At 49.4% G+C, this 16,541-nt stretch overlaps 1 protein-coding gene across 6 annotated transcripts in view; it reads left to right on the top strand.

Moving 5' to 3' along the window:
- The window catches only part of MTMR14 (myotubularin related protein 14), a 50,315-nt gene that overhangs the window by 16,742 nt on the left and 17,032 nt on the right, over positions 1 to 16,541 (top strand). For 4 of the 6 annotated variants that reach the window (XM_081821719.1, XM_081821689.1, XM_081821714.1 and 1 more), the window contains 7 exons: positions 1,085 to 1,160; positions 1,461 to 1,521; positions 3,014 to 3,136; positions 4,445 to 4,518; positions 9,999 to 10,069; positions 10,670 to 10,744; positions 16,372 to 16,438. In XM_081821719.1, coding sequence (XP_081677845.1) covers positions 3,102 to 3,136; positions 4,445 to 4,518; positions 9,999 to 10,069; positions 10,670 to 10,744; positions 16,372 to 16,438 — 322 coding nt within the window. In that variant the 5' untranslated portion in view covers positions 1,085 to 1,160; positions 1,461 to 1,521; positions 3,014 to 3,101. The remainder of the gene's footprint in view (positions 1 to 1,084; positions 1,161 to 1,460; positions 1,522 to 3,013; positions 3,137 to 4,444; positions 4,519 to 9,998; positions 10,070 to 10,669; positions 10,745 to 16,371; positions 16,439 to 16,541) is intronic. The other 2 variants (XM_081821692.1, XM_081821704.1) reach the window with 1 other exon arrangement.

A 16,541-nucleotide genomic window follows, 5' to 3' on the forward strand; every position in this document is an offset into this window, starting at 1 on the left:
GTGGTGGGTATTGAGGAGGGCACATTCTGCATGGAGCACTGGGTGTTATGCACAAACAATGAATCATGGAACACTTCATCTAAAACTAATGATGTAATGTATGGGGATTAACATAAGAATAAAAAAAATTAAAAAAAAAAAACCCGTAAGCACAGTTATAGCTACTACATTTCCTTGGTAAAGAAGAGAGAGATGTAAATAAAAACAAAAACAAACCACCCAAACGTTTCTCCCTTAATTGACCCACCTGCTTCAGAGGTTGCTGCCCCCCTGTGCTAAACAGTTCCAGATGATGATAAGCACACAGGCTGTGGAAGTGGGTGGGTCTAGACCGAATCCCAGCTTACCCGTCCTTGTATGACCTTCCCGTGCCTTCTGTGAAGCAGCTGCAGTGCATGCACCCTGCCACAGCTCCTCGTGGGCTCACTGAAAATTCAGTGAGAAGTGGTGTAAACGGTTCAGTGCCACGCCCAGCACACACACATAGACCATAACATCGAATCCTACACACATACACGCGTGACAGCCCCTAAATCTGTCTGTTACTCTTAGTAGCACTCTGGTGCCTCTTGTTTGGGAGAGCTGCTCCCTTGACAGGATGTAGATTAAAAATTCTAGGCATTCTTCAGATTGACTGCTGTGGCCTGGGTGCTGATAAGACTTTGGGGAGTGCTCCTGGACCCAGAAGCTGGGCCTGGAAGACTGCGGAGTCCTAGGTGTTCCTTCAACTGTGCGCACTTGAGAAAATCATCTTGACTGTCGGCCAGAGTGTACAAACTGCGGATCTAAATGTACAGCAGAGTGATTATACTTGTTAATGTTGTATTATATGCTTGAAAGTTGCAAAGAGAGATGGTCTTAAATATTTTCACCACATAAAAGAAATGGTAATTGTGTGACATGATAGAGCTGTTAGCTGACTCGATGGTGGTAATGATTTTACAATCTATAAGTATATCAAATCAGCATGTTGTAAACCTTAAACTTACACAATATCGTATGTCAATTTTATCTCAATAAAGCTGGGAAAAACAAGAACAAAAAAACCCTAGAAAAGCATCTGAAAATGCTGTTTCTCTCCCAGCACATTTGCAGGTCGGCTACCCTGGCTGGATGGGGGGAGCTGTATGGACGCACTGGCTACAATTATATTTTCTCAGGTGAATATTGAGCTACCTCCTCTGACTGAGAACAAGAGCCCAGATGTAGAGAAGAGCCACCCACACCACGGTGGCAGAGGTGGAGAGTCTGAGCAGTCTGGGTGGAGACCAGGGGCCTTCCCTTCACTCAAGGAGATGCTGGGGTAAAGAAGCCTGCCAGGCATAGGGGACATCTGATGCCGAAAGACATGAGGGCTGCCCTTGGGGGTGGTGTCGGCGCGGGGTGGGAGGAGCCTGGTCAGGAAGCCCCTGGGTGGAGCCCCGTGCAACAGCCTTGGTGCTGACAGGTTTCTCTGGCAGGGGGTGCAGATGATGCCTGGGCAGATTCAGAGGACATCACCGAGGAGGACTGCGCTCTTCGGTCAGTGCCAGATTGTTATGGATCTGGGCTTGTATTGGGGATGGGGTATCTGACCAGTGGTGGGCATTTTCATACCGATGGTGTATGCTCATCACTGGTCCAGGTGAGTGCTTTGGCTCCTTTCCTTCCACGGCTAAGTCCATGCCCCTGAAATAGGGTCATTAAGGTCCATCCCATAGCTTCTCACCAGAGCTGATTTTATTGGCTGGCTGAGCAGTCTGTCTCCCTCCTGGGCAGTATCTCAGCCCCAGGGTCTGCAGGTCTGAGACAGGGCTCAGACATCTGTGTGTGTGTTCAAGCCCCGTGGTTTCCAGGGTGTGACCAGGGTGCTGACAGCCAGCCTACCAGGTGTCACAGCACACCTGGTACCAAGGCACAGGGCAGGGGCTACAGTCCCCATGTGGGAGACCCAGAGACTAGAAGTTACACAGTTCATCAAGTTGTCATCGATGCCATAATAGAGCTTGATACAAAGAAGTATTTTAGGCCCCCTTAAAGGGAGGAAATGGGTTGGTTCACACTCTTCTACCTCCTTTCCAAATGTTTTTAGAAAATGACACCCTAGGATATTTTGGAAAAGCTCCTTTGCATGGCCTGTACCCGTGGGAAGTCTTTAACTGGTATCAGGCATCTCTGGAATGCACACGAGCACCCTAGTAAGATCAGCTGCCCAAAATCATGGTTTGGTGCATGAAAAGGCATCTCACTATGCCCAGTTCTGCCTGTCAGTTCCGAGAGCAGCAACCCTGGCTTGTGCTCAAGAATGTTTGGCTCTCCCCCTGAGATCAGACGACCTCTGCCTCAGCCAGGCCGTCTTCCATAGCATACACTGTTTTTGGCGAGGACACTGCTGTGGACAGCAAAGCAGTGGGCATTAAAAAATTAATGGTGACTGTGTACTCATTCTACTTTTGCCTTTATCTGTATGACTGATCAAAAGACAGCCTGGGGGATTAGGAAAAATTTTATCTCCTTGCTGCTTAGACCTGCTAAGAAGAGGGAATTCACTTGGTAGAATTTCATAATCAGGTGATAAAACAGCTCTAAAAAGTCCATCTCCAGCAAGCATTTCACTCAGTTACATTATGAGCAAATCATATGGCTAAAAATGGTCATAAATGGGAAAGGGGGGGCTGGAGGGAGATTAATGGAAGCTCAGAGACTCTATCAGCCACCAGCTTGCTGCTTTTTAGAACTCCGAGATTATCTCGAGTCTTTTGGCTTAATGTCAGGCAGTGCCAAAAAGCCCTTTCCCAGTTCTCGGCTGCAAATTGCTCCTCTTTGAAATATGTCCCAGAGAGCAGGGTAATCTCTTAGAAAGTCACCTTCCCTGAAGCCAGTTGTCCTGTCTCGGCCCTCCCTCCATCGAATGGAGAGGGGAAACAGAAGTTCTTGCCAGTGACATCTCTGCTTCCTTGAACATGCTCCCTATCCCCCAAACTTCTCTGAATGAATGTGCAGTACAACCTCTCCCTTCGGCTCTTTGTTTCAGAAGTTCCGACACACATCTTTTTGATAAGGTCAGAGGCTATGACATCAAGCTGCTTCGGTACCTGTCAGTCAAATACATCTGCGACCTGATGGTGGAGAACAAGAAGGTGAAGTTTGGCATGAAGTAAGTACAGGCCACCTCCTGCACTGGTGATATGTTCACCGCTTTTCAGGTCGGTGATGGTATATACAGCAGTTACTAAGGGCTCACTACATGCCAGGCCTCATGCTGAGGGCTTTCTGTACATCTTCTAGCTGTATCTTCAAACATTCTTGCAAGGCAGGTTCTACTATGCCCCTCTTGCAAGTGAGAAACTAAAGCACAGAGAGGTTAAGTAACTTGCTCAAGGTCATGCAGAGAATAACTGAGGGCCCATGAGTCTCTAACCTGCGCTCTGCTGCCTCCTTCTCTTAGAAACTCTTGAAGGTTTGTCCCTTGGCTCCAAGTTCTGCATCCTCTCTGGTAGGTTAGAGTCTCTTTCTAAATGGAACAACAACAAAAAAACTCAGTGTATGTGCCCAATTTTTACTTCACATATGGACCAAATCTTGATACTTGATAAGGCAAAATTTGAAAATAATGGAAGCTGGGTTGAGGTGATGAGATTGTAGAATTTCCCCCCCTGCCAAAAAAAATGTTTTATTTTTTCATCATACTGACTTTTACTTATGCGGAGGTTGTCTTAGAAAATAAGACATACTGAGGCCTTACAGCTCAGCTGTGCATAGACACCTGAATATTCCCTTCTCCCTTCTTCCGTCAGAATGTCCAAAGTCTTTCCCTTTCAGATGCCATTTGTCCGCCCTGTTGAGGAGTGTCCTCAGTGAATATTGGAGAAGACAGGAGAGGCTAGAGTCCCCCAGAAGCCCCCTTTGGACAGTGTCTCAGTTACTTGTTCTCATCTCATTCCACCCTCTGGGTCAGGGTGGTTGTGCTGCCTTCATTTGTGGGACTCAGTAGGGAGGTTGTTGCGCTTGTGGATGCTGCAGAATTGGAGAGTAACCTCTCTTGCTTGATAAGTTAGAGTAGGGGGCAGAGAAGTTACATTTCTTTTTTTTTTTTTTTTTTTTAAGATTTTATTTATTTATTTGACAGAGAGAGACACAGTGAGAGAGAGAACACAAGCAGGGGGGAGTGGAAGAGGGAGAAGCAGGCTTCCCACCGAGCAGGGAGTACCGATGTGGGGCTCGATCCCAGGACCCTGGGATCACGACCTGAGCCGAAGGCAGACGCTTAACCGACTGAGCCACCCAGGCACCCCGAGAAGTTACATTTCTTAATTGTTCAAAGTCAGCACTGCTGAAGGGAATCATTCCTAAATCTGAAGAGTAGTTTCTTTAGCAAGAGGTTCATTTTACATTGATGTAATACTCACTGGAGAATGGTGCATATGTGTTGTGATGCCATAACACATTGTGTCCTGTCTTGTAGTGTAACCTCCTCCGAGAAGGTGGACAAAGCCCAGCGCTATGCCGACTTCACTCTGCTCTCCATCCCGTATCCAGGTAGGGAGCTCTTTTCAGTATCTAGTCAAGAGACAGGTTTCCTAGGACCGGGTGCTCTCGGAGGCCATCTGCAGGCTTCTGTACTTAGGTACATAGGTGCCCTAGAGCTTTCCCGGAGGATCTTATGTTTTGTGTTGTCTTGTTTTAAAGATTTATTTCTTTATTTGAGAGAGAGAGAGGGAGAGAGGGAAACTAAGCAGACTCCATGCTGAGCGCTGAGCCCAACACGGTATTCGGTCTCATGAGCCTGAGATCCTGACTTGAGCTGAAACCAGGAGTCAGATGCTTAACCGACTGAGCCACCCAGGTGGGCCGCCATGCCTCCACCCACCCCCCCACCCCCCGCCCAGAGGATCCTGTGTTGATCAGCATAGGACACCATGGCTCTCAGTCTTAAGCTCTCACACTTAGGGTAGGACATTGTCCGGGAAGGCACTTTCCATTCGGGGTCCAGGGATTGACTCCAGGCTCGGGTACTACTGCTACAGCCCTGAGCGAGTTACTTTGCCTCTCCAAGCCTCAGCTTTTCTCAGGTGTCATTTGGAACTTGGAAAGGCTTAACTCAAGGTTTGTTGTGAAGCTTAGATGAGATCATGTTTGTGAAAGTGCTCTGTGCAGGTAAAACGCTGTTTCAGCATAAAACAACATTACTACTACTCTGTGTCAGCAACTAATCATGCTGCGCTGGCCTTTGTGGATATGAACCTTTGAATGTCTGTCTTGGGGTGATCAAGTTATTTATGGAAATTGCCCTAGGTGAGGCCCTCCTGGTGATGAAGAACATAATTGCTGTGTCCCAGTTGTACACCGTGGGTGGCCTCACCATGTTGTAAAACACGTTGGCGTACACAGAGCTAGCTGCAGTTGTCTCTGGTGCCCAGATATGTATGAGACCTATGGCCAGGGCAGTATTGAATGTACTGGATAGTAAAGCTATGTCCAGTTGGTAACACTGAAACTTTCTGATAATACCTGCTTATTCAGCAAGGGCGGTCAAAGAGCCCTAATGTCAGCCAAGACTTTGTCAACAGGAGCAGGAAGTATTCTCTCTCCTTGAAACCTCTCTTCTACTTCTCAGCATCAGCATCCACCTTCGGTCCTATGCTGGACCTTATCTCCTCATATTGGAGCCACATGGCCAATAGCAGGAGCAGGCCAGGGACAACAGGTTTGCTGTATACAGCAGGTCTCCTCATTAGAACTACAAGTTTAGTGCCTGGCAGGAGAGGGTGTCCTCCCCAGTGTGAGCTGGTGGTATTCAAACCACGACCCTTGATAGCCTGGCACTCTTCCCATAATGGCCTCCCCTGGAGTCTCTCTTCACTCTTCTCTGCCAGCTTAGCGGTTAGTGCCTTGCAGAGCAGGGTGCGAGTCCCAGCCCTAATAGTTATGTGCGTCTTGGAATAAGCACCTCAACCCCGCCTCACATTGGCTTCATCCTCCATAAAATGAAGATAATGGGGCTTATTTCAAGGTAAAGTGCCAGATCTACCCCTAACAGGTGCTCAGTAAACAGCAGGCTAAATGATGGGTACACAGGGAGGACAGGCTCAGGGAAATTCCTCTTCCCTGAAAGCTGCTGGGAGCAGATGCAAACCATGATGGTGATGCTGTGGGCTTGAGCCACGTTGCGACAGAAGTGTCCTACGCAGAGTGTCTGTGCTGGAGCAGTTAGATAGCTCTAAAGCCAATTTTCAGACCCAGCTCCCAACTCCCAGATGTTTTGGGGGTCCACGGACCAAAGTACTCTGTTGAACAGGAAGAGTCTGTGCTGTGTGAGGAACCACGCGTCGCTTTCTTTGTTTATATTTAGGTTTTAAGTAGAGCTTGGTTTAGAAAAAAATAGTTTTTTTTATTTTATTATGTTATGTTAATCACCATACATCATTAGTTTTTGATGTAGTGTTCCATGATTAATTGTTTGCATATAACACCCAGTGCTCCATGCAGAACGTGCCCTCTTTAATACCCATCACCAGGCTAACCCATCCCCCCACCCCCCTCCCCTCTAGAACCCTCAGTTTGTTTCTCAGAGTCCATAGTCTCTCATGGTCCGTCTCCCCCTCCGATTTCCCCCCTTCATTCTTCCCTTCCTACTATCCTTTTTTTTTTTTTTTAGAAAAAAAAATTTTTTTTTAAAGATTTTATTTATTCATTTCAGACACAGATACAGTGAGAGAGAGAGGGAGAGAGGCAGAGGGAGAGGGAGAAGCAGGCTCCCCGCTGAGCAGGGAGCCCGATGTGGGACTTGATCCCAGGATGCTGGGATCACAACCTGAGCCGAAGGCAGACGCTTAACCAGCTGATCCACCCAGGCGCCCCTAGAAAAAATAGTTTTGCTGGAAGTTGTCCTGCTACTTCTCCAGAACTGTAGCACTGTCCCCTTTCTGCTGTAGCGTGACAACTTGCTACAGGACTCCCCAAATCGTAACACCCTTTGACCCCATTACTCAGCAGGCCATAATGCAGCTAACTCGGGGTTGAGGATGTTCAGCATGATGTCTGTTTATACTAACAGAACACAAGAAGCATTTTCATTAGTCAGAATGATTATTACATAGTCATAGAAAAATGCTTAGAATTTTTGATATGGAAAGATGCTTAAAATGCTAAGCAGGACACAAAATTGTATTAGTACAGTGTCAACAATGTAAAGGAAAAAATGCTTTCACAAAAGGGCGAGCAGGAAATAGCCAAAATGGTAAGATGCTACAACCTGTGAATTTTTTTCCCTCTTCTTGCCAAGGTGTCCGTGTACTACACCTGATAGTTGTGTGTGTGTGTGTTGGTGGGAGGGAAATTAGTGGACTCCAAATCAATAGAAACCATAAGGCCGGAGGTGGGGGAGAGGCCATCACACATCAGGTAAGGGGATGGGAGAGACACTTTTTACCTGCTCTGCTTATGTTCTTTATAATTGCTTTACAAGCCTGGCTTACTTCTTCCCAAAGAAAAGAAACAGTTACCATTACTGAAAGGCCAGTCATGAACTGCTCTTTGTAGCTGTTCACGGCATCTCAGCTGAGTCCTCTGATGACTGTGAGGCCAGATGGAACTCTGATGCTCTCAGTTCTAGCTCTGTCGGATGGACTTGGATTTGGACTGGCCCTTGACCTGGAGAAGTGTTCTGGGAGCACTTCCTTCAGCACACCAAAACAGCTGAAGACTCAGCTGCACAAGTCTGATTGGTTTTCTTCTTGAGCGAGTGGCTGTTCTCACCCCTGCTTTTGGTCCCATCCCTCTTGTCTCTCAGTGGGTTTAGGAGCCTGTTTAGGTAATGAATGTCAGGCATTGCCCTGGGTACTGAATCTATTTTATTTTATTTTATTTTTTTTAAGATTTTTTATTTATTCCGGGCGCCTGGGTGGTTCAGTCGTTAAGCGTCTGCCTTCTGCTCAGGTCATGATCTCAGGGTCCTGGGATCGAGTCCCGCATCGGGCTCCCTGCTCCTTGGGAGCCTGCTTCTCCCTCTGCCTCTCTCTCTCTCTGTCTCTAATGAATAAATAAATAAAATCTTTAAAAAAAAAAAAGATTTTTTTATTTATTCGGGGCGCCTGGGTGGCTCAGTTGGTAAGCAACTGCCTTCAGCTCAGGTCATGATCCTGGAGTCCCGGGATCGAGTCCCACGTCGGGCTCCCTGCTCAACAGGGAGTCTGCTTCTCCCTCTGCCCTCTTCCCTCTCGTGCCCTCTGTCTCTCATTCTCTCTCTCAAATAAATAAATAAAATCTTAAAAAAAAAAAGATTATTTATTCATTTGTCAGAGAGAGAGAGATAGAGAGCACACGCAGAGGGAGAAGCAGGCTCCCTGCTGAGCAAGGAGCCCGATGTGGGCGATTCCAGAACCCTGGGATCATGACCTGAGCCGAAGGCAGACACTTAACCGACTAAGCCACCCAGGTGTCCCGGTACTGAATCTATTTTAATTCTGTCCATTTCTCCCAAGAAATTGCCTCTGCATCACAGGCTGGCCGGAGCTCAGCCCAGAGCCTGCAGTGTTGATTTGAGCAGGTCGAGTTTGGGGAAACTGGTCCTTCGAAGGAGCTCTGAGAGCTAATTGGTGGCTTTACTAAACCTGGGCTTATAAGCCTGGGGCCCCTGTCTGATATTTATATTTCTTCTTTCTGCCAGTGAGGCACCTTAGACTGGAGCCTTAGAGCTGAGGATGGTTTCCTGACTTCTCGATCAGCAGTGAGGCCTGAGGGATTAGAGTGCAGGAGTGCGTCTGGGATGGAAGCCCGGGATACAGGACATGGGCTGCGTCTCCAGACCTTCCTCTCCGAAGGAACCTTTCCAGTCTTGCCTGGGGCGGCCTCACACAGGAACTTGGCCCAAGAGTAGCTGGGGAAGTTCCATGTGAATTTTTTTGGCCTGTGGCCACCTTCACAGAATTCCGACAGCCTCTTGTATTGCCATTGGGTGGGGACCTCACCAGACTTGGACCTGTGGCCAAAGGCATGTGCCCTCCAAAGTTTGTACTGGTTCTGGTTGAGGAAGTGAGAATAACTTCAAGAAGCTGCGTCGAAGTGCCTTCTGCCACTCTTGAAGCCACAGCAGCCCAGGATGCTCCCTGTGCTGTGGTAGATGAGCAAGTCTCATTCTCTGTGACCCAAGCAGTTGACTGTAAGTGGCAGGGCTGGCCCTGTGGGCCCTCCCTGCAGAAGCAGCATGGTATAACCAGCACTATTATTCATAATACCAATGGCTGTCATTCGAAAGCCATCTGTACCGTGCTTGCTAGGTGTTTTATATGTAGTATTTCGTCTTTAACCATTTTATAAATGAGAAAATCAAGGCTTAGAGAAGTTAAACCACCTGTTTGCAATCACAGAGGTAAGTGAAAGGCTCAGATTTGAAGCCGAGAATGTTGCTGAAGCCCTTTCTCTCCGCTGTTCCTCTCTATATTCCTGAGGGCCTACTCTGGCCGAGTTTCTTACAGTTTTTCTAGAGAATGAGACAGAAAAGTACCTCTCAGCCAGGTTTGTTGGAGACGGACATGTCTCTGGAGCACCTGTCATGTTTCAGGCACTGTCTGTGGTCTTTTCTACTATGTCACCAGGGGCCTGTGAGGTTGGTGTTAGACAGGAGGGAGAATGGTCCTCGGTAACTAGGGAAGTGGCTGAGAAAAGTGCTGTTGGCACTCAGACTGTAAACCATGCTTTGTTTGCTGGCTGTTGGCACTTCAGGGACATGTAGGACAAAGGGACCTGAAATCAGGGAGAAGTGACCAGTAACCACTGAGCCCAGCTGGAGACAGATACAAAGTGGTGTGCCGGCAGGCCGTACCTCATCATGAGGGCTTGTAACTGGAAACCAAAGGAGCACTAGCTCTTGCCTGCCCGTGCTAGTCCCCACCTGTGTCAGCTGTGGTCTCACGTGGGGCCCGCCAGTATGGTGGCCACCTGGGTCCTTCAGCACTCAGGGGCATCTCAGGAAACTGGGCTAGCAAGGGTGATGTCTTAACTTTGCCCTTCTTTTCCAGGCTGTGAATTTTTCAAGGAATATAAGGATCGGGATTACATGGCTGAAGGGCTCATTTTTAACTGGAAGCAGGTATGAGCAGTAACATTCGTCAGCTTGGGTCTTAACATTTCTTTGCAAAGGGAGAGCACAGAGAACAGCTTGCAGTCTTTTTGGGGAAAACAACTACCTTTTCCTTTCTCTTCTCTTCCTTATTTTCCTTCCCTCTTCTCTTTCTATGTACATGTTGAAATTCTCATACATGCTTTGCTCTCCCCCTTTAATTTATCCCTTTCTTCAAAGGTTTTTTTCAGGGACAAGATAGGAAATATCCTTTCTGTCTGCTCTACCATCTGCATAAAAAGTGGGACTTGCATTCTGTTCCTTTCTCAGTCGGCAGGAGCAGGCCACGGGAGCCTGCTGGACACTGACTGCAGAGTCATCATGTCTGTCTCAGCAGCGAACACTAGAATGGCCCACTGAAAAACTCCACTTGCAAGCAATGTCTGGTCCCTTTGATTTTCAAACTGTCACTCCTAGGGCAGCATAGGCATCTGGCCCGGAGAAGGCAAGCACTGTGGAGGGATGTCCTGCCTGCCTGTGGAAGCCACAGCTTCAGGGTCATGACCCGCCCTATCATCATGGCTTCTCCTGGTGGCCACCTGCATCTCACAAGTGTCTTTCTGCCCCCAGGACTATGTCGATGCCCCACTGAGCATCCCCGATTTCCTGACTTGCTCTCTGAACATTGACTGGAGCCAGTATCAGGTGAGGGGCCTGACTGGAGCAGGGCAGGATAAGGGAGGGATGGAGGGGGTCCCTGGTGCCTGCCCTAGAAGTCCTTCATGCAGATACCAGAAGGGCTGGCTCGTGCCCTCTCACCTCTCACAGTCTAGGACAGAAGAAGCTGCTTATCCATTTAGCTCTCTGCGGATTTGCTCTTAGCCCAGAAAATGAAAGCTTTCTGATCATGACTCACTCAAAGATTTACATCCCCCAGCAGCTTCTGTTTCCAGAGGACCTCATGGAGTCTGCTTTTCCAGCTCTGGGCTTTAGTGACTTTTTTTTTCATTTTCCTTTTAAATGCATGTTCTGCCAGAGGAAGTGCAGAGCTGTCTGACCTCGTTTGATTATAGAAACTTTAAAATTATTTCCGTTGTGCTCCTCTTCCCTCTCCCCATGGAAAGGGCCCCAGGCTTACTGGATGGATTCATCCAGTAAACATGTTTAGCCCATTGTAGAAACCCGAAGGCCACCAGCAGTTTCCTTGCCACTTGCTTCAGCCAGGACAAGTAGCCTTGCTCTCCCCACTGCCTTCCCCATGTCTGTTCCTTCTTCCTGGCTGCCACTTCTCACCTTGTCTTCTCATCTTGTCTGGCTGCCACACTGCCTTTAGGATTCGGCTCCAGTGTCCACTCCAGGAAGACTTCCCCGACATACCTCCTCTCCCCTCTCCCCAGAGGGTTGGATCCCTGTATCTGCATTCCCATTGACCCTGGGCATATCTGTCATGGAATTTTCCACTGAGCTGAAGTCACTGATGTAGAGATCTGCTTCTCCATCTCTGGTAGACTGAGCTCCGGGAGGATGGGGAACCCCAGCTTTACATCCCCAGCACAGAAACTGGCACGGAGCCTAGAGCTGGAGAAGCCAAGCCAGTACATCCCTAGGAAACATCCTGTTTCCTTCCCTTTTTTTGTCCCTGGGTCTGGACAATTCCCATCTAGCCTTGAGGTCTCCCTCTGGCAGAGAGGCCAGGTTCACCGATTAGGCAGCTGTGTGCTCCCGTATCACCTTGGGCTTTGTTGTCCTGGTCTGTAAGGGGTCTGTAAAGGCAGAGGCTGTGCTCATCTTTTACACCCAGCCCCTGACAACTCTGAATGAGTTAGAGTGGTAGCAGGTGTTCTCTCTGCAGGTGAGGAAGAAGAGCAGGCCAGTTTTTTGTTGTGCTGCAGAAGCCTGGAGAAGAAATGGGTTGGGGGACCCTATCCCCTGGTCTCATGTCCTAGGCAGTACCTAGACAGATTGAGTGGACAGATCTTTGTCCCCAGAGATTCCAAAACTTGCAGGTTTCCTTCTTAATTTGTTGTATGCAGAGGTGTCAAGTGGGCTCTACCCCCAGCCACCCTCACTCTTCTTTCTGGCACCATTCTATTTTTTTTTTTTTTAAGATTTATTTATTTTAGAGAGTACGCAAGCATATGCATGCGCACATCGGGGGCAGAGGAAGAGGGAGAGGAGAGAGAGTCTCAGGCAAACTCCCCACTGAGCCTGGAGCATGACACAGGGCTCGATCCCATTACCCTGAGATCATGACCTGAGCTGAAACGAAGAGTTGGACGCTCAACCCAACTGAGCCACCCGGGCGCCACTCTGGCACCATTCTTCTTATGCACAAACTAGGTCTGATGAACGACTTAACCAATAAGGTGCAAATAGGAGTTTAATGTGTTGATGCTGCGTAGGATGTAGGTCTCTTTAGGAGGGAGTCCTGTGCATATGAGGAAGAGTCCTGCTTAGTAGATCAAGGCCCTGGATCTAGGCCCCAGCTTGCTCGGCCCTTCTCTCAAGGCTTTGTGGTTTTGAGCAATGGCCTCACTTTCCTCGAAAAGTGGTGATGACAACACCTATTTCAGAGTTCAGATATGATCACGGTATGAAAGTGGCCTCTTAACTGAAATGCCAGATCAATTTTAATGATGATAATTCAGAAGTAGGCTGCTAGCCTGTTAACTCAAGGAAGTGAACGCTAATAAAATTCTAGGCACAAAAGTAGGAGGCCAGGGCATTTTCCCCTCTCCAGTATTGCTCAGCTACTTGGTCTCACTGGGCTTCCTACCATCCTCTTCCTCAGCCAGGTGTGGGATCTGCCTTGTCAGCCACTTCAGCATGAGTGTCCAGGACTCCCTGTTAGTCCTCTTTATCTCCCCAGGTGACCTTATCTATTGTCCACTCCGTTAGCCCACTGCTCTCCCCTACCCAGGATTCTGGGCCACACCTTTCTTGGGGATCCACATCTACATCACCTCTTTTTCTTTTTTTTTTTTTTAAAGAATTTATTTATTTATTTGACAGAGAGAGACACGGCGAGAGAGGGAACACAAGCAGGGGAAGTGGGAGAGGGAGAAGCAGGCTTCCCACTGAGCAGGGAGCCCAATGCGGGGCTCGATCCCAGGACCCTGGGATCATGGCCTGAGCCGAAGGCAGATGCCCGTCTACATCACCTCTTATCAGTGTCCCTTCATGCAACCACCTTAAACAAACTGTCTGAAATGGAATTGGCCACAACCCACAGCACCCCAGGCCCTCAACCATTTACCCGGATGCTCAAAGTCAAAACGTGGGTTTTTTTCCTGCCACATCCATTGCCCGGTCCCATCAGTTCTCTAAATCTCTGCCCCTGGTGAAACTCTCCAGATCTTCTTGCCTCCATCTCCTGTACCACTAGCCTAGTCTGGGCCGCTGGCATCTGGGTGCGTCTTGTGTCTGAACAGGTGCCCCATTGAGGGGGAGCTGGAAGCAGTGAATGTAAAGCATTTGAATAGGGCCTGGCAGAGAGGAATACTCAAATGATGGAACAAGGTCATCATTGTCACCCCTCCCTTAGAATGTGCTACTGACTGCCCCATTTTCCTCAGAGTACAGTCCAGTGATGCTTAGTGGGCCACTCGGCTCCACACAGCCCAGCCCTGTGCTTGTGACTAGCCATCCCTTCCCTTTTCTCTAGCCACACTGACCTCCTTTTGGCCCCTCAATGGAAGAATGCTCTCCAGGTTTGCACATACTGTTCTCTCTGGCAGAAGAAACTTGGCTCCTTTCCCTCCCCTCTTATATGGATGTCACTGCCTTCAGGAAGCTTCCCTACTGGACCCCATGGATCATACTAGGCTCAGCTCGCTGGTTACAGGGTCCTGCAGGATCCCGCAGGTCTCCTTTTAGTCAGCGCACATGTAGAATTTCACTTTGCCTGCCTGCCCCTGCAGCCCTGTTAGGGGGCTGGGGCCGTCATGGACGCTGCTGTTGCCCAGGGCCAGGCCCTCAGCGATGTTCCCAAGTGCAGGAACACTTCTGGAAGTACATATATGGGTGTTGCTGCCCTCTGTGAACGGGTTGATTCCCTTAGAGGAGTGCTCATTCTTTCTGTGGCATAAGACCCCTTCCAGTGGCGGCTGCTCCTCGTGAACAGTCAGAGAAGTGACATCTGCAGGTGCCTTCTCGTCCCAAAGCACTAGGCCTTAGAGATGCAGAGATTCCAAAACGGCTTCCGCCCTCACTGGGCTCAGGCTGGGAAAAGAGGCAACAGCATCACCGTCATCTGGTGATGACATAGAGGTGTTGACCAGGGCTTTCTGAAGACTCAGTAGAAGATAACAGGGCTGGGCCTTTGAAGGATGAATAGGAGTTTGCCCGCCACGGGGAAGAGGACTCCAAGCATAGACACATAAGCAGTGGCACGGTGCTGAGCTCTGTCCCCAGAGACTTGTTCGTAGAGCACTTACGAAGGGAGAGTTAGTGCTGAGCCTAGATTTTAGTGCGTTTCTCAGGTCCCCCTCAAGTTCTGCAGTCCCCTCAAACTTCAGTTTCATACTCTGCTATCAGAGAAGTCCCTGCAGTGTAGCATGTGACTACAGACGTGACTCTCACGGTCTGGCAGGGCTGGGTTCAGATTAGCTCTGTGACTTTGGGCCTCTCCCAACCTAGAGCTCCCCAGCCTGCGGTTCCTGCCCCAGCACTGGGCACAGTGAATCTGCTGCCTCTGCTTGGGCCTTGGTGTCCCCTTCCAGTAGCCGCCATGGCTGTTGGAGCTCTGCAGGCCACCGCCCTTGGTCACTTCCTGCCCTCTCCTGGGCGCTGCAGCCTCTCCCCGGCTTACCTGACCTCCCTGGGCTTCGTGCTGCCACATGGCTCCTGCCTCCTCCCTTGCCCCTCTCCTGCTTTTCCACACCCGCAAGAACCCCGTCTCGGGGGAGATCTGTTTGCAGCGGTGTGTGTGACAGGTTGAGCCAGATGAGCGCCGAGACCCATGTGCTGCTGCGGGCGAGGACACTGTTAGTGACGCACTGCGGCAGCCGTTTCTAGGGCTGCCGAAGCAGGTCAGAGCCCACCAGGGCCCGGGCGAGGCTCACGTAAATGAGCCTGTTCTAAATTCCCGGGAAAACCATTCCAATTCCAGGTGCCATGTTCGCCCTCTCACCGGCACCCGCTGGCCTCTCCACTCAGCCCCAGAACACTGGTAAGCACTTGTGGAGGGAGGCTGTCCCCAGCTGTGGGGGAAGGAGCGTCCGAACTGGCCCAGGCCCTTCCATGGAATTCCAGATGCCACTAGACGGTTTCTCAGAGCGTCTGGTCTAGACCTTTAGCTTGGGCTATACTTTCTGCAGTTTTTCTTGTTTTTCATCCCCCCTCCCCGCCCCCATGGACTTCCTGTTTTAAAAGATTTTGTCTGCCAATCAGACTGCAGTTATTATTCATCAAAAGACAGAGGATGCAGGGGCGCCTGGGTGGCGCAGTCAGTTGAGTGTCCAGTTCTTGGTTTCGGCTTGGGTCGTGATATCTCGGTCATGAGATCAAGCCCTGCATGGGGCTCCGTGCTTGGGATTCTCTCGCCTCTCCCCCTCCTACTCTCTCTCTCTCTCTCTAAAATAAATAAATCCTTTAGGGGCGCCTGGGTGGCTCAGTCGCTAAGCGTCTGCCTTCGGCTCGGTCGTGATCCCAGGGTCCTGGGATCGAGCCCCGCATTGGGCTCCCTGCTCAGCGGAAAGCCTGCTTCTCCCTCTCCCACTCCCCCTGCTTGTGTTCCCTCTCTCGCCGTGTCTCTCTCTGTCAAATAAATAAATAAAATCTTTAAAAATAATAATAAATAAATCCTTAAAAAAAAGGAGTATGCAGTGAATAGCAGTAAAAAGTGAATGAAACATGGTTGTTGAGGAGGTTGAAGGTTGATATTTTCTGTGATGTGATTGCAGATGAAAGAATGGCTCTTTCCATTTGGCACCAGTGCTCACAGGCTCAAGGCTCTGTTCGCTTCTCTAACCTCCCTGGACAGCCATGCTGCGAGCCCAGGGCTTAGAGCAGGCTAGTGTGTGGCGGCTGCTGGCTGTGAAGCTGTGAGTTGCCCAGGCTGCTGCATGGCTTCCCACTCCTCACCATCACATCGTGTTAGAATACCGGGCAGGGGCGGCCCACAGGGTGAGGGTGCAGGGAGAGGTGGGAGGAGCTCTTAGCGTGAGAGTGAAATTTCAGATTATCTGGGATTTAGGGCCTAAGGCCTGTGACCAAGATCCTGGGGTACTTGTTGCCCAAGAATAACTCTTGGATTTTATTTCGGAAATACCTTAAGTTCCCAGTCTGAGTGAAATATCGATTCCTAGACACCCTGTATCGTTCTTCAACAGAGTTGGGACCTGGTGCAACAAACACAGAACTACTTGAAACTGCTGCTTTCCATAATTAACAGCGATGGTGAGTTTGCCTCCGCCTGAGCCCTCAAGCCGTTGGCCCTTCTGGATATTCCCAGGTCATGATACCATGAATATGTTTGTTGGGGTCACACGCCTGCCTTTTG

The sequence above is a fragment of the Leptonychotes weddellii genome, chromosome 1, assembly GCF_054177405.1.
Source record: "Leptonychotes weddellii isolate Sample4059 chromosome 1, ASM5417740v2, whole genome shotgun sequence".
In the NCBI taxonomy this organism is placed as follows: domain Eukaryota; kingdom Metazoa; phylum Chordata; class Mammalia; order Carnivora; family Phocidae; genus Leptonychotes; species Leptonychotes weddellii.